General features: G+C 47.4%; 2 protein-coding genes and 1 pseudogene across 28 annotated transcripts in view; 2 read left to right on the forward strand and 1 right to left on the reverse strand.

Moving 5' to 3' along the window:
- Positions 1-1236: 1236 nt before the first annotated feature.
- On the forward strand, positions 1237-2940 carry LOC309514954 (7-alpha-hydroxycholest-4-en-3-one 12-alpha-hydroxylase pseudogene; annotated as a pseudogene). The gene has a single exon. The product of its transcript is annotated as a 7-alpha-hydroxycholest-4-en-3-one 12-alpha-hydroxylase pseudogene (transcript).
- Positions 2941-10900: 7960 nt separating this feature from the next.
- Positions 10901-12773, forward strand: LOC309514951 (5-beta-cholestane-3-alpha,7-alpha-diol 12-alpha-hydroxylase-like). Its single transcript, XM_082192480.1, has one exon. It carries the CDS (start codon positions 10954-10956, stop codon positions 12484-12486), a length of 1533 nt encoding a protein of 510 aa, XP_082048606.1. The 5' UTR covers positions 10901-10953; the 3' UTR covers positions 12487-12773.
- A 1223-nt stretch (positions 12774-13996) lies between these two features.
- OBSCN (obscurin, cytoskeletal calmodulin and titin-interacting RhoGEF) overlaps positions 13997-21572 on the reverse strand; it is a 286978-nt gene continuing 279402 nt past the window's right edge. For all 26 annotated transcript variants that reach the window (XM_082192063.1, XM_082192069.1, XM_082192064.1 and 23 more), the window contains 2 exons: positions 19579-19728; positions 13997-17582 (listed from right to left, as the gene is read on the reverse strand). In XM_082192063.1, the coding sequence (XP_082048189.1) occupies positions 17408-17582; positions 19579-19728 (325 nt within the window). In that variant the 3' untranslated portion in view covers positions 13997-17407. The remainder of the gene's footprint in view (positions 17583-19578; positions 19729-21572) is intronic.

Below are 21572 nucleotides of genomic sequence, written 5' to 3' on the forward strand. Positions count from 1 at the left end.
AAATATTTTGTTGGATTATGTTGGCGTCACAAGTGACCTAAAATGGTTAGGGAATGCTGAGGAGGGGTCAGTAATTGTAATCTAAGAATTTTGGGGACGGGGACGTCCTATAACTCAGTGCCCCCGCCATGAAGCCTCCAGGGGGCGCCATTGAGGCTCCCAGCTTGTATGCAAATGCACATAGTTTTTTTTGTTTTTGCCAAACTGGGTCTTTGACTTGGGTGAAATAAAGCCTAGTTTCGCCCCTGTGAAAGGGAGATCTGGGAAGACATTCCATCTGAAATTCTGGAGAGCCACAGATATTCGGTATTAACAATACTGCCCAAACTATCAGGGGTAGTATTACAGGCCAGGTGATGGTGCAGCCATTATTTATGAAAGGCCATCCACTACTGGGCACCCAACAACTGCAAGACTTGCTGGGATCTCCTTAATGATAAACTGTGGCTTGGTTAATGGGCCCCTGCATTAATAAGAAGGCTGAGAGGCAATCTTTCCACTTGGAATGAGTGATGTGCCGGGTTAGGCACTTTGGCTTGGGATGCTTGGAAGCTAGAATCACTTTTTCAACATGTCACATTCCAGGGATCAACAACAACATTGCCAACACCCCCTCTTTTTTCAGGAGGAGAATTTTTGCGGCATTACACCAGGCGTGGTGTGCAACTTGGAAACATTGCCATGAGCACCCATTGAACTTGCTCCACATTCAAGACTACTCTATTTGGGCAAGAATATGTAATAACATACAGTCATACCTCATGTTAGGTTTGCTTCAGGTTGCGCATTTTCAGGTTGCGTCCCGCGGTGATCTGGAAGTACCGGAAAGGGTTACTTCCGCGTTTCGCCGCTTGCGCTTGCGCAGATGCGGAAAATGACATCACACGCATGCGCAGAAGCGGCAAATTGTGACCTGTGTGTGCGCAGATGTGGGTTGTGTTCTTTTCAGGTTGCGAACGGGCCTCCGGAACAGATCCCGTTCGCAACCAGAGGTACCACTGTATAGTTTTCCACAGTGATATCTAATGTGGCTCAGTGTTTTTGTTTTTCAAACAGTGGGAACAGTGGACATAATAAAGGAGGGAAACATGAATACTGGAATGTCATTACTGGCTGAAGTAGGAGCAAAAGCACAACTCCCTTTGACAGCCCAGTAATGGAATTAGACAGTTGCACAACCTGACCTGCCATCTGTTTGACTGCTTTATAAGTACGCCTCTTGTTCTATTTAACTTTACAGTGTTTCTTCCAGAGCACCAGGGATGAATTTCTGGGAGACTGTGCTTTGTGCTTTCTTAGCTTCCCTCTTGGCAATCCTACTTGGTTGGCTCTATACAGTAGGAGCATTTCGCAAGAGGAGACCCAAGGAACCTCCTCTGGACAAAGGCTTCATTCCATGGCTAGGACATGCGAGTAAATTCAAGAAAAATCCTGCTGAATTTTTGGAAGTGATGCGGAAGAAACATGGGGACATTTTCACACTGCTGGTTGGCGGCAATTATATACATTTTCTGGCGGATGCTGATTCCTACGAACCAATACTGAAAGAGTCACCTGACAAATTGGATTTTGATAAGTTTGGATCGATGATAGTTTTAAATGTTTTTGCTTTTCAACCAACTGACTCTCACCACCATATTTTGAAAAAAATAAGCAAGGAATATCTGAGAGGTAAGGGTCTGGCTGTCCTAAATAAGGTGATGATGGAGAAATTGAAGACCGTGATGCTTCATAGCTGGGATTCAGGTGAGCATAAGAGACACTGGCAGCAGGATGGGGTTTTGCACTTTAGCTACAAAACAATATTCCAGGCTGCTTTTCTGGCCTTGTTTGGAACTGAGCTAGACAAGGAAAATGCCAAGGAGAACACATTAACACAATGTGGAGAGTTCTTTGGGAATTTCCAGAAATTTGATCACTTATTTCCCCAAATGGCTCTCGGGATCCTGGACCCTCAGGGTAAAAAGGACACGGAAAGGCTGAGGAACTTCTTCTGGGACAAACTGTCGGTAGAAAAGATATGCAAGAAGGATAATATCAGCAAGTGGATAGTTGAGCAAGATCAGCAAATGGCTGAGATTGGGATGACCGAAAAGATGAGGACACAATTTATGTTTCTTCTCCTCTGGGCATCTCAAGCCAACACTGGTCCCGCTGCCTTCTGGGTTCTTGTACATCTCCTGAAATATCCAGAAGCAATGAAGGCAGTGAGGGAAGAAGTGGACCGAGTACTGAGAGACACTGGCCAGGAAGTGAATCCAGGGAGCCCCATCATCGATGTGTCCCTGGAAACAATAAAGACTCCTCTTCTGGACAGTACAATAGAAGAAACACTGCGCTTGAAAGTGAGTCCATTCCTGTTCAGAAGTGTGATGCAGGATACAGATCTTAAAATGTCTGATGGGAGGGAATATATTTTTCGCAAAGGAGACCAACTTCTTCTTTTCCCTTTCCTTGGACTGCATATGGACCCAGAGATCCACCCCGATCCTCACACGTTCAAATACGACAGGTTCTTGAACCCAGATGGCACCAAAAGAGAGTTCTATAAGAATGGGAAGAAGCTCAAAAAATACACTATGCCTTTTGGCGGAGGGCCGTCTATTTGCCCTGGGCGATTCTTTGCTGTTAGTGAATTGAAGATGTTTGTGATCCTGATGCTCACCTGCTTTGACATGGAACTGGTTAACGCAGAAGAGGAAATCCCACCAGTAGATGGAAGCCGCTGTGGGTTTGGAGCTACACATCCTTCTCATGATATCAAGTTCAGATATCGGCTGCGGTTGTAAAGTGAAATACAGTGGTACCTCTGGTTACAGATGCTTCAGGTTACAGATGCTTCAGGTTACAGACTCCGCTAACCCAGAAATAGTACCTCGGGTTAAGAACTTTGCTTCAGGATGAGAACAGAAATCGCGCAGTGGCAGTGGGAGGCCCCATTAGCTAAAGTGGTACCTCAGGTTAAGAATGGTTGCCAAAATGCTTTCTGTGTATGAACTTTAAAACAGTATAGTACAGTGGTGCCTCGCAAGACGAAAAGAATCCGTTCTGTGATTCTCTTCGTCTAGCGGTTTTTTCGTCTTGCGAAGCAAGCCCATTGATGGATTAGCAGATTAGCGCTACTAGCGGCTTATCTGCTGATCGGATCAGCTGATAAGCGGCTTAGAAAAAGGGGGGGAGGAAAAAAAACTAGCAGGAACTCGCAAGACATTGTCGTCTTGTGAAGCAAGCCTATAGGAAATTCGTTTTGCGAAGCACCTCCAAAACGGAAAACTCTTTCGTCTAGCGAGTTTTCCGTCTTGCGAGGCATTCGTCTTGCGGGGCACCACTGTACAGTGGTACCTCTGGTTGTGAATGCAACCTTCAGTGGGGCGTCTGCGCACGCGCAGGTTGTGATTTGCCACTTCTGCGCATGCGCGTGACATCATTTTGCGCATCTGTGCATGCACGAGCGGCAAAACCCAGAAGTAACCCTTTCCGGTACTTCTGGGTTGTCGCAGGACGCAACCTGAAAAAACGTATCATGAAGCAAACGTAACATGAGGTATGACTGTATTATAAAAATATTGTCAGTATATTAATAACCGACGTGTTGCTTGTTGTTGTACAGAGTGTTCTGTTTTGCAATACAGGCGATCTTCTTTGGTGTACAAAGAAGTATGCTTGACATCTTCATTCTATAGTTTTCACTGGATGCCCTAGGCTCTGTGGTTTAGGCCACAGCGCCACCTGCATTCCTCTGCAGTCCTATACATGTAGGATAATCTGCAATTCTATGCTGAGTAGACATGTATAGGATTGAATTCTACCAAGATATATTTCATCATTTTAAGGACTGCACTCTTGGCTCCTGAGGCTACACTATCAGTGACAACCCACATAGCCTAGAAGTTCACAGGGTGGCCTTGAACCAGTCACTGTGTCTCAGTCTAACCCACCTCCACCTTGAGCAAAAGTGGGATATATATATATATAATGATTTTTTTGCTCTATAAGACTCACCAGACCATAAGACGCACCTAGTTTTTGGAGGAGGAAAACAAGAAAAAAAATACTCTAAATCCCAGAAGCCAGAACAGCAAGAGGGATCGCTGGGCAGTGACCCCTCTTGCTGTTCTGGCTTCTGGGATAGCTGCGCAGCCTGCATTCGCTCCATAAGATGCACACACATTTCCCCTTACTTTTTAGGAGGGGAAAAGTGCATGTTATAGAGCAAAAAATATGGTATATTGGGAAGCGGTTTGTCCATTTCTTCTCGGTGTGTTCAGATGCTTCTTCTGAGATGGTTGCCAAATGGCATTGAGGGTTCTCGATGCGGGTACCAGTCTCTGTTTATGTTTGGCCCTTTTGAATCAAGGGGGTGGACCAAAATGACACTTGTATGTGACTTCACATTTTTTGGGCATAGGTTTAGCCACCCTCAAGATATCATCAGGGACGCGGGTGGCGCTGTGGGTTAAACCACAGAGCCTAGGACTTGCCGATCAGAAGGTCGGTGGTTCGAATCTCCGCGATGGGGTGAGCTCTCATTGCTCGGTCCCTGCTCCTGCCCACCTAGCAGTTCAAAAGCACATCAAAGTGCAAGGTGATAAATAGGTACCACTCCGGCAGGAAGGTAAACAGCATTTCTGTGTGCTGCTCTGGTTCGCCAGAAGTGGCTTACTCATGCTGGACACATGACCCGGAAGCTGTACGCCGGCTCCCTCGGCCAATAAAGCAAGATGAGTGCCGCAACCCCAGAGTTGGTCACGACTGGACCTAATGGCCAGGTGTCCCTTTACTTTTACCTTACAATATATCATCATCATCATTTTTTATTAAATTTGTATGCTGCTCTTTATCTGAAGATCACAGGGCAATTTATGGCATAAAAAAACAAAATGGAAACACAAAATACATATCATAAGAACAAAAACAATGAAAAACCCAAACCCCTCCCACAAACACATTTTAAAGGGTATAGATTGTTCAATTGCCCAAAGGACAGGCTATAGAGGACTGTTTTTGTCTGGCGTCTAGAGAGAGATAGTGAAGGCACCAGGCAAGGGAGTGCAGCTGTGCAGTAGTGTCAAACCCAGGCAGTGGCGTAGCGTGGGGGGTGCCAGGGGTGCCGGCCGCACCGGGCGCAACATTTGGGGGGGCGCGTTTGGCTGGCCCTCCTCGAGGAAGCAGGAACCCCACTGTCCTCGGACCTCCTCCGAAGGCTGGCGGTGGGGCGGAGAGACCTTCTCCCCGCGCCAGCCTTCGGATGGCTGTCCTGAAGACTTGTGGTGGGAGCAGTGGCGTAGCGTGGGGGGTGCAGGGGGGCCTGCTGAACCTGGCACAACATCTGGGGGGGGCGCGGAAGAGACTCAAGTGCTAAAATCCACGGGTTAGGGGGCGCAAATTACTTGCCTTGCCCCGGGTGCTGAGAACCCACGCTACGCCACTGAACCCAGGGTGATGTGGGCCCTTTGGATTCCTGCACCTTTGGCCCGTGCTCAACCTGGCTGGCAGCTACCCTTGGCAATAGGGACAGGCTAGGGCCAAGAAGAATTGTGCCACACTTTGTACATGGATTGAGCCTTCTACCCCATCTTGTGGCAGATAGTGGCCTCACAACGGGGGGGGGGGGCGGCGGTGTGCCCCAGGTTCCATGCCTGCGGAGGTGACAAGAAGTCACCCTGCGGGGGCTCGCGGCGGCATGAGCAGCCACTGCGCTGCCGCAGCCGCATGTGGAGGGTCCTCCGTTCGCAGCTGCAGCCGCAAGCAGAGGATCATGGCACCATACGGCGCTGGAGCGGTGCCGGTGGCAAACCGCTATACAGCGCATGTGCGGCGTTGCTACGTATGGCGCATGCGCCGTACATAGCAACACCGCACATGCGCCCTACGTAGCGATGCCCACTCCAGGTGTCACGACGCCTTCCTTCGCCCCTGGTGGCAGGAATGTAGGGTCCTAACATTCAGATAATTGCAGCATATCCCATGGGTTTTGGCTGCATTTACTGATGAGGGACGCGGGTGGCGCTGTGGGTTAAACCACAGAGCCTAGGACTTGCCGATCGAAAGGTTGGCAGTTCGAATCCCTGCAACGGTGTGAGCTCCCATTGCTCGATCCCAGCTCCTGCCAACTTAGCAGTTCGAAAGCACATCAAAGTGCAAGTAGATAAATAGGTACCACTCCAGGCAGGAAGGTAAACAGAGTTTCCGTGCGCTGCTCTGGTTTGCCAGAAGTGGCTTAGTCATGCTGGCCACATGACCCAGAAGCTGTACGCCGGCTCCCTTGGCCAATAAAGCGAGATGAGCGTTGCAACCCCAGAGTCGGCCACGACTGGACCTAATGGTCAGGGGTCCCTTTACCTTTACTGATGAGGAATTATTTATGCAGCTTTATTCGATCCCCACATGACTGCATCCTCTCATATACATACATACTTCCGTAATTTTATTTGTATGTCACCTTTCCACAGTTCAAACCATGCTGAAAGCGTCTTATAACATAAAAAATATGTAACTGCAACATAGCAAAAGTAGTCATAAAGACTAAATAAAACATTAAAAAAATACGCAACCAAACTGAACAATTTCCACAGGAATCACAAGAAGAGCTAAAATAAAGAAAAAAGAAATGAGATTCACCTGAAATGACTAGTTTTTTAGAAACCCGTGCTGTGTTTTAATAATCACATCATCCATTTCTAAGTACTTTTCAAAGTGCCATGTGGTCCCATCAGTATACTACATGGATGCTTTTAGTTAAACCTGCCTCTTTTAAATGCCGCTATTTCAACAATTTTAACAATTTATTGTAGGGAGCATTCATTTTGCACAAATGGTCAAGAAGGGGGCACAATAGCAGGGAAGCAGGTGTTTATCTCCCTGATCCAGCTTTGGGGAGGGAGTGGAAAGTGCAGAACTGGTTCTCCTTTTGGAATTTCATCAGATTAGAAACCTATAATCAGAAATCCATAATAATGTGTTTCTAAGGATTGTTGTTTTGTGTTGCAAGAGACTTCGGATCCTCTTGAAGCTGGTGGTGCCTCAAAACTTCTCACGGTTATCATTAGCTCATATTGCAGCCCTGATATTAGTCTGACTGTTGTTGCTTTTGCATTAGTCACGCCTTGAAATTTTCAGCACTCACACACATAAACAAGATAGCTAAAATCAACCTCTAGTTGCTTTAGTTATTGCTGTAGTAATGATGATAGTAATGGTGATAATGATATCTGCTGCTTGTTATCCATGAAATTTGCCTGCCTCCCCCCCCCCGTAATTAGCCTTTTTTTTTACAACTTGTTAAGTTGGGGAAGTGCAGTCCAAAATTCAGAGAATCTTGAAGGATAACCACATTTCAGTTTGCAGTACAAATTACAGTGGTACCTCCGCTTGCGAACGGGATCCGTTCTGGAGCTCCCGTCGGATCCCAAGGGATTTGCAACTGGAGGTGCTGCTTCTGCACATGCGCGTGGTGTGGTTTAGCTCTTCTGCGCATGCGCACGGTGTGTAGAGTGCTTCTGCACATGCACGTGGGGCGAAACCCGGAAAAATACTTCTGGGTTTGCCGCGTACGTATCCCAAAGAATATGTAACTGGAGGTGAACCTAAGTACAGTGGTACCTTCAGATTACATACGCTTCAGGTTACAGACTCCGCTAACCCAGAAATAGTGCTTCAGGTTAAGAACTTTGCTTCAGGATGAGAACAGAAATTGTGCTCCGGCGGCGTGGCAGCAGCAGGAGGCCCCATTAGCTAAAGTGGTGCTTCAGGTTAAGAACAGTTTCAGGTTAAATACGGACCTCCGGAACGAATTAAGTACTTTACCTGAGGTACCACTGTAGCGGAACCACTGTACCGACCTAAATTGCTCCGCTACCCCTAGTTTCAGTGTTTTCCTAGGTTAGTTGCACACCCTAGCTAATAATAATTTCTTCCTGAGATTATATTTTCTTGGGTAAGATCTCAGATCAGTGTTTTTCTTCTTCTTAATCCTTTTATTGCATCATTGATATTAGCTTCCCACAGTCCTTTCGTCTTGCCATGCTTTGAAGTTCTCGTGATGCACCCACATAAACAAGAGACTTGTTGACACTTGTTTGGTATTCTATAGAATAGCATACAGTTTCTCCCTGTAAAGGTGATGGGCCAAATCATATTACCTGCGCTCAGAAATTGATGAACCCTGATGTGTTCTTGAGTGATCTGGGGGACTTTCCAGTGGAGACAGCTGATGCGGCGGCGTAGCGTGAGTTGTCAGCACCCGGGGCAATGCAAGTAATTTGCACCCCCTAACCCGGGGCAAGGCAAGTAATTTGCACCCCCCTAACCCCTAACCTGCAAGTTGCCGCTGGCGCTGCCGCCCAAACGACGCCGCTTGCCCGGAGGAGGAGGGGGGCAGAGAGGCGAGGAAAATGCAATGGCCCAGCAGCTGCAGCAGCAGCGGCGGAGGCGGGGCTGTGAGGAGGGGCTGCCTGGCGCGTCCTCCGCAGCGAGCGCTGAGAGCCGCTGCCTGCCGGGCGCCTTCAGCCCAGACGCGCGCACAGCTCGTCGGTTCCGCGAGACATGCGGCTCCGCTACAGCCTGCGCCCGAGGCTCTTCGGCGACTCCGGAGGCAGCGAGCGCGCCCCCCAGATGTTGCGCCCGGTGCAGCCGGCACCCCTGGCACCCCCCACGCTACGCCACTGAGCTGATGACCTTGGTCTCCCTGTAGAACAGTGAGATCAAACAGGCCATTGAGTCTGAGCAACTTCTTGGCTCTCTGAAGAGCTCCAGGCTATGAAACAAGTTGGATGAAAGCTGGAGAGCACGTGGCACAAGACTTGCTCTGAAGCCAACCGAAAGCTGGTAGGAATGTGCTGATCCGTGCAGGCAGCAGAAAAGGCTCGTTTTACAAGGGCTGTTCCTAGTCAAGGAATGCACACAGCTGAGAATTAAGTCCTTATTGTCAAAGTCACTTCTGCAGCTCTGATGACCCCTGCCCACCAATCAGGCACCGAGGCACCTATTCCCAGGTCTGCAACATGGGACCCCTCCCCTTCCTCCAGTTTATTCACCTTCTCCCAATGGGCTGCATGCATGTAGCCAGAGGCTATGCTATCATGGAAGCTGCCCCTGCTCTTCCTGCTTCAGTTGTCTCCTGGTTCTTGTAGACAGTGGCACAGGAATGGGTGGGGAAGCACCCGGCCCTTCACTTGCCTGGCCTGCCTCTTCCTCCAGCTCTGAATCTTTACCTGCCTCTGATTCTTGCCTCCTGGCTAGTACAGGTCCTCACAAACCACTGCTCATCTCTCCCAAGTCGGACTCCAGCCCCCTTCCCCTGGTCCATACTCATCAGTAAAGGGAAGTTTTCCTTCTGCCCATAACTGTTGCATTATGTCTGCCCATAACTGTTGCATTATGGGGAAGCCTTGCTCCTTTTCTCTTGCATTCTGGGAAGTCTTGCTTATAGTCTTTTCCCTGCTTCTGCACACACTGTGCAAACCTGTTCAAAACAACAAGACATTCCTTTCTTGTTCAGTCATCCTTAGTTCATGGAAAACAACATGACCTGCTCTTCATGCCTAGCTGACCACATCTACAGAACTTGATTATTGTATTCTTTCATGTTATGATCAATCATTAGTAATTGTTTATGCCATATCAATCTCTAGTTATAATTTAATTAGGAGGCTTCATGCCTGTCTAGTTCCAGCTCCGTTTCTCAGCCTTTAATCTATTAGTGATAAATGATCATATGTAATTCCCACCTCTCACATGTAATCCCTGCCTTGTACTTATGTTAACCAATCAGTAACAAGTTTCTTTGTGTATGTATCAACCAATCAGCCACAGGCCCACCTGTGGCAATGTTTGTAATATTCAATAAAAGAGGCTCACTGGGTCCTCCCAGCCAGACGCCTCGTGTTACACCTGCCTCTCTCGTCTGTCGTGGATTCATTCCAACACATCAGCATCCTGCCAGTCCCTGACACTCCAGAAGCTGGATGGTGGAGTTATCTCAGACAGCCCGGAGGTTACTGATGCCCATTGTTGGGGAAGGACCTCTGGAGCCCTAAGAGGCACTCTAGAAGCTGGATGGTGGAGTTAACTCAAACAGTCCGGAGGTTTCTGACTCCCATTGTGGGGGAAGGACCTCCTGAGGATGTTTTGTGGGATCAGTATGCAATCACGTGATGTGGATAAGGTGCCTGGTTTTTGGAGAAGGAAAACAAGAAAAAAAAAATATTCTGAACCCCAGAAGCCAGAACAGCAAGAGAGATCTGGCTTCTGGGAAAGCCTCTTGCTGTTCTGGTTTATGGGATAGCCAAGTGCAGCCGCTCCCAGGCAGTGGGATGAAGGCTCCCTCAAGAGCCACGCTCCCTTTAAAGAGCACGCAGAGCATGTGTGCGGCTCTTTAAAGGGAGAGCTGAGCAGCCTTCCACCTTCATTCGCTCCATAAGATGTACACCCATTTCCCCTTTCTTTTCAGGAGGGGAAAAGTGTGTTTTATAGAGTGAAAAATACGGTAACTTAGCTTCCCCCTCCTTTATTTACAGCACCACCAGTCACTTCCAGATCTCCCTTTGCCGTGAACTTCTTACCTTATGTTTGATTCCATCCTGCAAAGTCATCCACATTTCCCCCTCCTCCCCTTGTTGCTTCCCCTTTTGTTCCAAAGTCAGATCCATCTATTACAGAGTTAAATCTGCATTTCTATTGATTAAAAACAAAGAAACATTTAAAAGCTGTGTACTTTCAATCTACATTCAAAAAACATAAACCACAACTGGAATTAAAAACACTTCCGTCTCTTACAAGCTCTAGTTCAGATATTGTTTTAGTGCAAATAAATTAACCGTAGCAAGGGTTAACCTTTGCTTCCTCTGCTTCCTGGCTCCACCTAGATTAATAGTATGTGAAGCAACTTTTTATAACCACCTGTTTTTTTCTGCAAGAGCAGGCTTGTGCTTTTGCTTCACAGAGCTCCGAGAGATGGCTTTCTGGGTGATGGTCCTATGCGCCGTCCTGGCATGCATATTGGGGGGGCTCTATCTGGTGGGGGCGTTCCGCCAGAGGGGAGCCAAAGAGCCCCCTTTAGATAAAGGCCTCATTCCGTGGCTTGGACATGCACTGCGCTACCGAAAGGATGGCGTTGCCTTCTTGCAAAGGATGCAGAAGCAGCATGGGGATATCTTCACGGTACTGCTTGGGGGATACTACTTCACTTTTGTGATGGACCCCCTCTCCTATGGAGCTATTGTGAAAGAAGCAAGAAGCAAGCTGGATTTCAATGCATATGCAACACAACTTGTGGCGCAAGTGTTTGGCTTTCAACCAGAAATGAGCACTCATAAGATAATAGAGACCGTCAGCGTGAAGCACCTCAAGGGCAATGGGCTCGTGGTGATGACCCAGGCCATGATGGACAGCTTGCACAGAGTGATGGGCCATAGCATGAGTTCAGCTGGAGGGGAGAAGTCCTGGAAACAGGATGGGTTGTTCCACTTCAGCTACAACATGGTCTTTAGGGCTGGCTATCTAGCCCTGTTTGGAAATACAACCAGCAAAGGTGAGAAGGACAAAGAAGACGCGGAGAGGTGTGACGTAACTCGCTCTGAAGATGTGTTTGTAGAGTTTCGTAAGTATGATAAACTCTTTCCAGGTTTTGCTTCTTCCACGCTGTCTCGCGGAGAGAGAAAAGAGGCTGAGTCTCTGAAGAGACTATTCTGGAAACTCATGTCTGTGAAGGATGTATATGAGAGGAGTAACATCAGTGGTTGGATAACTGACCAGCAAGAGCAATTGGCTGAGGCTGGGATGCCTGAATACATGAGGGACAGATTTCTGTTTCTGCTCCTGTGGGCGGCTCAAGGTAATACCGGACCAGCTTCCTTCTGGCTTCTTGCCTACCTGATGAAAAATCCCAAGGCAATGGATGAGGTGAGGAAGGAAGTGGACAGAGTGGTGGGAGAATCTGGCCAGGAAGTGAGGGCAGGGGGTCCGGTGCTTAATGTCACCAAGGAGATGTTAGACAAGACCCCCATCTTGGACAGTGCTGTGGAAGAGACTCTGAGACTGGCAGCAGCCCCTATGCTGATCAGGGCTGTGTTAGTGGATCTAGAACTCAAGATGAACGATGGGAGAAAATACCTTTTGCGCAAAGGAGACAGAGTTGCCCTTTTCCCCTTTGTGGCAGCACATATGGATCCAGAAATCCACCCAGATCCCCATGTTTTCAAATATGACCGGTTCCTTAGCCTAGACGGCAGGAAAAAAGAATTCTACAAGAATGGAGAAAAGGTGAAATATTCCACCATGCCATGGGGTGCAGGGACTTCCATGTGCCCTGGGCGATACTTTGCTACCAATGAGGTGAAACTCTTTGCCTTCCTGATGCTGACATACTTTGATATGCAGCTGGTTAACGTGGAGGAGGAAATCCCTCCTGTAATCAAGAACCGCTATGGGTTTGGTGTGATGCAGCCCACACGTGATGTTCAGTTCAGGTACCGACTTCGCCACTGAAGGTAGGAGGCAGGGGAAGCCACCTGCTATCGCGTGCCTGTGAATCTTCAGGCCAAAATAAGTTTAAAAAGAGATCAAATGTATGTTTCTGTATGTGGGTAAAAGCTCGTGGGAGAACGTAGCGCTTGCACAGAATGTTTGGTAGAAGCCATTATCATTTAAGAAGTCATTTTATCCTACAGTTTTATTTTCCCATTGTTATGGAATGAAGTGGAAACTGTGGGCCTTATAACTTTTTTAAGTGTGGTGGAATTGATAGCATGTAAGCTCATATTCTGTGCTAACATTTATCAGGCCTGCTGCTGTCAAAGCAGTGGAGTTAAGGGTTAGCAGAAAAGTAGTATCGGGTGGCGGTGGGGTGCTTGATCATTCTCACACTAAGATACTTTCACCTGCAACTCCTTCTTCTGGTTAATGACTTTTAATCCTTAGCGCTGAAAGCTGGGGACCCCAGTTACAATCTCATCTCAGCTATGAGCTCACTAGGTGGCCTTTGGCAAGCCAGATGTATCTCATTGTCTTTGGGCTTGTACACGATTCCATTTGTCCCATGCCTAGAAAGCATGGGTCTGAATTGTTTCCCCATTGTTCCACTTATTTCCCAGGGCAAACCCACTCCTTGGCTGTAAATCAGAACAAACATCAATCTGCAGAAAACCCAATTGCCGTTTGCTCCAATTGAGCACTAAAGAGTGGCTTTCCCCAGGGAAAACAGCAGCACAAGACAAAGTGTGGATAAGCCCTCTGTCTCTAACCCCAATCTGAAGTGAGGGGTGTGTGTGTGTGTGTGTGTGTGTGTGTGTGTGTGTGTGTGTAGAACTAGGCACTGTGTTCCTCCCTTGCTCTGTGCACTATGAACCCCATGGAATGTCCTAACTTTAGAATTCAAAAGCTTCACCTGGACACTTTTTCCTACCCAGCACACAACACACATCCTGCCTAGTAAGCACACGTACAGGAGATTTCATCCAAAAGACCAAGCATACAAGCAAAAAACCCACAAACCTTTACTGCTCCCTCCCTCCCGCCACACAAACGTTTAGGTCCTAAACTGTTCTTCTTCCCATTTAATGGTACTATGCAATGTCAGCCTTTTCCCCCAGAAAGGCTTGGACTGAATTGAATTGCCCTTTGCTCCAGTTCAGCAGCAAAGAACAGGTTTTTGTGGGGAAAGCACGGGGGCGGGGGAGAGAAAAAGAGAGAGAGAAATGCTCAGACACGATGCTTTAGAGTGCAGAACTGAGCCTAGAAACGCGGCACAAAAGAAAGTCTGGATGAGACCTAAGATAGGAATATAGAGGAAACTGCTGTCATCCCAAGCAACTCATTTCCCAGTAGATTCACTCTGCAGTTGTCATTAGCAAGCAGAATGGGCCTGCACCAAATAAGGGCACAAGCTATTTTGCACACTAGGTACCTTTCATAACATGTACAGGACTTTGCCTCATTATTTGCAAGGTGGAAGAGTTCCAGGTATGTGTCAACATTCATCTTTGCATCTGCAACCAACTGTTGTGCAAGAGAATGTCCTTGGGGCAAGCTTTGATTCTAGCTCCAATATCTTGATGAATATCTATTGATGTCATGAGTACTCTTAGGTGTAAAGGCTTAAGCATAATTAAGAAAGCATGCTTTTAACTGCTTTTATTTCCCCCACATCATCTGCTCTCAACTTGTATGGAAAATACCACCTCTGTGCTGCTCCTATGTTTTGTAATTTTGATTGTTGTTATTTTGTTTGTCTGTACCTTTGTTTCTACACGAATGTAAAACCTTTAAAATTGAAAAGAAATACTTATGGGAAATGAATGGAATATGAGGAAACAATAAAGATAAAGTTAAAGCAACTGTGTTGGGCAGGTTGCTTAGACACGTAATAAAAGGAGCTGTGTCATCCAAAGTGTTTTGCTAACTGGTTATTTCAACTGTGTGCATTAATTTTCATCCGAAGAAACCCTTTCAGTCTATCATAACATAGTCAGCACCAACAACTCTGGCATAAAATCTTTATTAAAATAATTTATTTAACAAAGCAGCTCAATATTCATAAATATCTTTAGTTGTGCTCAAAATACATGCAAATAGGAAAAAAAGGCAAGTCACTTCATTCACATCATATACATAAGAAAATATGCTGTTAGTCCAGATGTTGCTAGTAGAGTTAACATACAATCTCTACATTAAAATACCTTCCTCCTCAAATGATGTTTACCGCCACAGATCAACTAAAACTTCAAACTGATTAAAGCCATGACAACTTCAAAAAATGATCCCCCTCGCAAGCCAAGACCTTTCCTCCCTGTGAACTCTTAAGTCAGCTCACCTTGCATGCAGGTTATTTTACAGAAGAAAACTTCTGACAGCAGAAATAATTTTCTTTGTGAATTCTCAGCATTCAGACTCTCTGCACTAACACTTCAGAATTTAAAGCTCAGTGGTCTGTTCTTGCTGGCTTGATTCAAGTTCCTCTAAAGAAATTAAGGCAAAGTGGCTTGCTCAAGAAAAGTTCTTAGTTTGTTATCTTAAGGCCTAGTTCTTTCACCCGAGTCCATGGATTTCTGCTAGTACTTAACAGCTCACAACTGTTTAAGATTCAGTCTGGTTCACAACTAGTAGCATTTTTACAGCCTTGGGAAAGGTAAAGGAGCCCTGGACAGTTAGGTTTGGCCTCTTGAATGTGTGTGCGGAATCAAAAGGTCAGAAATAATTCAGCTTCTCTGTTCCAGTGGCATATTCAAAAATTTCAACACTATAAGGCATATAGATTGCCAATCAAATGGGCTGAAAACAACAGGTTTCCAAGGCAGTGCATAAATTTGGTTGTTCCAGAAGAAATACCACATCAAGTCTAGCTAGCACAGCAAAAGAGGGAATATATTGATGGCAACTGAGATTACAATTGTGCCAAACAAGGAATAACTTAGCCAGATAACAGAAACTTATGTCTTTGCTTGGAAGTCATCCTGGACTGCTAGGCTGCGTGCAGCCCACTACTTGTGCTACGCTAAAAGACCTCAAATACACTCGCAGATAAGACTATGAAATATTCTCATATATGGACAAAACTCTTTGCATGCGAAAATGATATCTTTGACTCTCCAGCTGCTTATAATTAATGGGATCATCAAGCAATGATTCATAGCCGATAGAGTGCTAGAATTACTTCTGCGGACCTGCTGGGCATCCCTAGAAAAGTACAAGGTGATCTGCATTAACATATCTTATTATATTGCACCCACAGCAGATTAACTCCTGTGTTTCAGTGATAGGTTCCATTATTCCTGCAGGCTAGCACATTTCTCTCACATATCTGGTCATGATCACCATATTTGTTCTGCTAGGTTATCATTCAGGGACTAACTGCACCCTCACCAAATCTGAAGCTAATTAACCACAGAGAACAAGCTAATGGTTCCTTTACTGCAGAGCTTTCCAAACTGTGTGTTGCAACATGTTAGTGTGTCAGCTGCAGTGTGTAGGTGTGTCGCATGAAGACTTCCAGCACTCCTCCCAGGGCTGGAAAGGGGTTAGTTTAACCTCCAGTTTGCTAGTAAAACTGTGTCGTGAAATGATGCTTGTCTGAAAAGTGTCAACAACATGAAATGTTTGGAAAGCTCTGCTTTACTGAAAGAGTGTTTCTCTGAAATAGAGCACAGATAGCTTGTAACAGAGAGCTATAGGTAAAGGTAAAGGGACCCCTGACCATTAGGTCCAGTCATGGCCGACTCCGGGGTTGCGGTGCTCATCTCGCTTTATTGGCTGAGGGAGCTGGCGTATAGCTTCCGGGTCATGTAGCCAGCATGACGAAGCCGCTTCTGGAAAACCAGAGCAGCGCATGGAAATGCCATTTATCTTCCCGCCAGAGCGGTACCTATTTATCTACTTGCACTTTTGACGTGCTTTCGAACTGCTAAGTTGGCAGGAGCAGGGACCGAGCAACGGGAGCTCACCCCGTCGTGGGGATTCGAACCACGACCTTCTGATCGGCAAGCCCTAGGCTTCTGTGGTTTAACCCATAGCGCCACCTAGAGAGCTATACAAAGTACTATAAAGGCCATAAAGACTGACAACCCAATCAGTTGAAAACAACAGGTTTTGAATGACGTTTGAAGCAGCACAGTATCAAGTCAGGCTTCCACAGCAAAATGGGAGGGGGATTTGATTACAGCTTAGATTATAATAATATTCAACAAGAAATCCATTTCCTGAACTGTCAAAACAAGTTTCTTAGCTAGACAGTCATTCTGGCCAACATTACTCCAAGCCCCAAAGGAGGTTCTTGGTTGCATCGAAGGATCACAGCTTGCTTGTATTTTACAGACTCCTGTTGACAAATCAATTGTATGCTTTGCGACATTCTCTTCTTCTTCTTTAGCTGCTGAGCACCAGTGTTCTGCTTAGCTCAGAGAGTTTATAAAATTGTGTTCCTAGGAACCCACGAGTTACCTTGGAAAACATTTTTCAAGGCCTTTCTTACATTTTCAGATTGGGGCATCCAAAACTGACAAGTACACAATCACCAAAGAAGGAGATTCCAGAAGTTAGTCATAGATTCCAACACTGAACTGTTCTGGAGAGACAGGAAATTTCCGATAATGTTTCATCTAACCCATTATTATTGCCTCCTACCTTAAGTACACCACAATTGTTCCACTCCATAATGACATCTTCAGATAAACAATATTGCAGGATAAATGAGAGATATGCATGACCCGCGACTTGGTATCCATTCATGGAAATACAGATTATGATTACTGTGGATACATAAATATGCAGGTGAACAGCAATCCTTTGACTCACACCTACTTGTGACCATTCCTTTTCAGTCCAGAAGCCAGAAATTATAATAAAACATTCCTAGGTGTGAGTAGGATCATGTGGAGATGGAAGTCTGAGAGTGATTCTCTCTGAAAGTGTTTCACTACACGGTCATCACGCCATACTTGGAACAGAGTAGAGCCCTTTTTCTTTCCCGCTCAGCTAGAAAGTTCCTCAGTTTAGTGGTGGAGAAAGTAACTGTTGCTTGTTGCCTCTCATCCAAACCTGTTTCCTGCAGCCATGGAGACTGAAGGCATTCAGACGCTGTTGGCCGCCTCCTAAGTAGAGAAAAAGAATAACAGGTCCTAGGATCAGTTGTTTTGCTATCTCCAAGTGGAGGGAACTAATTCTGCTCGTTTCTCACCTGCTCGCAGTCATGGGATAGACTCTATACTTTATATAGTCAGCGCAAATAGGCTCACCACCCAAGCGGGGCGGGGGCGGGAAGTCAGTCCTGGCTTTCAGAGCGTAGTGATCATACCATGGCACTTCCACAAGTGAGGACATGATCAAAACTCTACCCGCACCAAAAATCAAATCCAGCGTGTGGCCTGCTTGGTGTGTGGGACCCAAAACAAACTCATGTCGCCATGTCACAGTGGAAGACAGCAGGTCCAGAGCCCGTGAGGAGGGGGGTGGCATCAGCATGGACGTTGAAGTCCCCCAAAACCAGTAGGTTAGGGAACTCCAAGGCCCAGCCTGCCACCACATCCAACAGGCCTAACAGGGTGGCTGCTGGTGCGCTAGGTGGTCGGTACACCAGCCAGACAGCCAAGCTCTCCTTGGTGCCCCACCCCAGGCCAATACATTCAATGCCGGAGATCAAACTCTTGCTTAGCATTAGAGCGATTATTCCACCATGCTTGGGGGCCTCAGCTCAGCAGAAGAACACAATCAGAAGGGGGTGGGGAAAGAGAAATCAAATCTCTCACTTCTCCGTTTAAAAGGATTTCAGGTAGATCTGGGGGGGGGGGACTCTTGCCCGAGGCATTAGAGAACTACTGCCAGTTGAGTGGGATGGACAGAAGGATGTTGTGATGTATTGGAAGTGTGCTGGCCTGTGAGTGCACCCAGTGGCGTAGCATGGGGGGTGCCAGGGGTGCCGGCCGCACCGGGCGCAACATTTGGGGGGCGCGTTTGGCCGGCCCTCCTTGAGGAAGCAGGAACCCCACTGTCCTCGGACCTCCTCCGAAGGCTGGCGGTGGGGCGGAGAGACCTTCTCCCCGCGCCAGCCTTCAGAAGGATGCTCCGAAGCCTGGCGGTGGGGCGGAGAGACCTTCTCCCCGCGCCAGCCTTCGGATGGCTGTCCTGAAGACTTGTGGTGGGAGCAGTGGCGTAGCGTGGGGGTGCAAGGGGGGGCCTGCCGCACCTGGCGCAACATCTGGGGGGGGGGCGCGGAAGAGACTCGAGTGCTAAAATCCACGGATTAGGGGGCGCAAATTACTTGCCTTGCCCCGGGTGCTGAGAACCCACGCTACGCCACTGAGTGCACCCAACTAGTGATGTGCTACAAACAAGTGACAACTGCTCTTGCCTACCTGCAGAATTCATCAGAGCCAAGTAGCTGGAGAACAGGCCAGGGCCTACCACCATTCTTTTGGGACGCTAGGTTTTTGCTTGCCCAAAATAGGGGGTGAATGAGTGGGCCTTTGTAGCCTTGTCTCACAATACAGTGGTACCTCGGGTTATGGATGCTTCAGGTTACAGACGCTTCAGGTTACAGACTCCACTAACGCAGAAATAGTACCTCAGGTTAAGAACTTTGTTTCAGGATGAGAATAGAAATTGTGCTCCGGCGGTGCGAGGTACCACTGTACTCCAACCACACAAGGCTAGCTTGACTTCCCACAGGGTAGACTCACACACTGTCAATTTCCATTACACAGTTTGGAAGTTTTATAAATTACTAAGTGGCTCCTGTGGCACAGTGGATCAGTGTTTCAGGCTGTTAACCAGAAGGTTGATGGTTCGAGCTCCCCCAGGGATGGCGGTGGGCAGAATTCTTGCATTGCAGCAAGTTCAAACTCCAGTGTTCTCAAGTGCTTAAGCTATTGGTTAATAAACTAGACCTAGTTTACCCCATAACCTGTCTCTTGCCTCTTTATTACTGATCTCCTAGCACAACTGCTTTTGGGGGTTCATTAGTTAAACTGAGATCACTTGAACGAGGCTCTCTTTTTGTGTGAGATACAGTGGAGGGACACACACACACACTCTATAATAATTAACTAATTCTTGAGAAAGTCTGCCTTAGATAAAGAGCGACCTTCGCACCATGGATTAGAGGACAGTGTGCTTTGTAGGAACGAAACGGCTCCTCCTGAAAGGCCCGCATAGCATTTGTTGAACTTGATTTTCTCTCTCTTCACAAGCCTCCCAAAGTCACAGGCAGCCTCAGAGCTGATCGGGTATTCAGCGCTCAGCCTGAGGACAGAGGAGAAGAGTATTAGAAATGGTTCTTTTTGCCCTTGGGCGGAAGCAAAGCAGCACATAAAAAAACCTCACAGTCTCCAACATTGATCCAGGGAAGCCCACAGATACAAATATATTTCGTAGATGCTTTATTAACTAGACTTGTGCTCAGTCCAGGTGACCCCTGCCATCGTCAAGTAAGTTCTTCTGGGAGAGATCTCCTCCTTGGTCCAATTCCATGCAGGGTGCTTGGAAAAGTGGAAGCACCCACAAGCCCACTCACCGCTTAGTCTTTAAGGGCTTCTCCAAGGCTTCCCATTCCTCCTCCTCTATTGGTTCTCTCCCATCATCACCACCACCAGGAAGTGGAGCTGTCACTCTGCCTGGGCTTGGATCATAGCCATCCCAGACCCCATCATGCTCTCATGGCCAAGCCACAGCCTCCCCTCACTTGCCTTCTCCTCTAGCTCCAGTCTCAACCAGGGCTTGACTAGCCTGCCTCCTATTCCAAGGAGTGGCAGCGTTCTCTCTCTTTCTCCAGTCTGTCTCTTTCCCTCTCTTCCCTTTTCTCCTTCTGTCTCAATGCAGCCTTAAATATCCATGCCCTTTCTCTGCTTCCCATCCAACTCTTGCCTCCTTCTGACCCTCCAAGACTTGCCTTATGGGCTCCTTTCACCTCTCCCTCCTCTATCCCACTGCCCCTTTGTCTCCTGCCATCCACTGGGGTCCTTTCACTTACTCCTGTACCTCTTCTACCCATTTCTGTTCTTTATCTCTCCATTTCTCTCTTCTTTGGCCGGCTCCTGACTGCCTGGCAGCTGCCCACCAGGCAGCTTGCCTCCACCCCAGCCGATTTTTTGGGTTGTTTGCTGATCTTCAGTTTGGCCCACAAACTTGCAGTTGCCTACAGCTACTCTAGATGATGCTTCTAGGGCAGGTGAGGAAAGGAGCCACCACCCCAAGCTCTGTTATCATGTTAAGCACTTTCCCATCTTTATTCATCTCCACCCAACTTTTTACAAGCATCTGATTCTCACTCCCATTTCACGGAAGAGGTTCTCCAGTCTCCGTAGGGAGCTATGAAGAGCAAGAAGGCACCAGAAGAGCTTATGGCTAATTAGGTTTAGATAAGCACATCTGCCCCACCTCAGGTATTGTCAGGGACTGGCAGGATGTTGGGATTTCAGTTCCCACCAGCTGCCAGGAAGTAGCAAGAGCAGCAAGGTTGTTGACATCAGGTGATATGTCTCAGCGTGAGAAAGGAAGTCTGAGCCAATTCTCAATACAGGAGACACTGAGGAGTGGTGACTGGATTCTGATGATTGGGCACAGAGAGAAGGGGACTTGGAGACTGACTTGGAAGAAGGGATACATGAGCTGGGGAAAGCTGTAGCAGCCAGGAGATGAGAGGCAGAGACACATAGCTGTCAACTGCACTGGCTCCCGGTGGAGTACAGGGTCAGGTTCAAGGTGCTGGTTTTAACCTTTAAAGCCCTATACGGCCTAGGACCCTCGTACCTACGGGACCGCCTCTCCTGGTATGTCCCACAGAGGACCTTACAGTCTTCAAACAAAAACATCTTGGAGGTCCCGGGCCACAGAGAGGTTAGGCTGGCCTCAACTAGAGCCAGGGCTTTTTCGGCTGTGGCTCCGATCTGGTGGAATGCTCTGTCACAAGAGACTAGGGCCCTGAGGGACTTGACATTTTTCCACAGGGCCTGCAAGACAGACCTGTTCCACCAGGCCTTTGGCCAAGGCACAGCCTGACCCCCTCCTTTGGCAATCCTCACAGAACTCTAGCCCAATGGCTGCCATTGATCTGATTTGAATTGATTTTATAATGAAATGATTTTAGA

The sequence above is a fragment of the Podarcis vaucheri genome (assembly GCF_965113315.1).
Source record: "Podarcis vaucheri genome assembly, chromosome: 12".
NCBI classification, from domain to species: Eukaryota; Metazoa; Chordata; class Lepidosauria; order Squamata; family Lacertidae; genus Podarcis; species Podarcis vaucheri.

Bases quoted from the DNA above. Each gene is read 5' to 3' on its own strand.
- LOC309514951 (XM_082192480.1), top strand. From the start codon at position 10,954: ATGGCTTTCTGGGTGATGGTCCTATGCGCCGTCCTGGCATGCATATTG.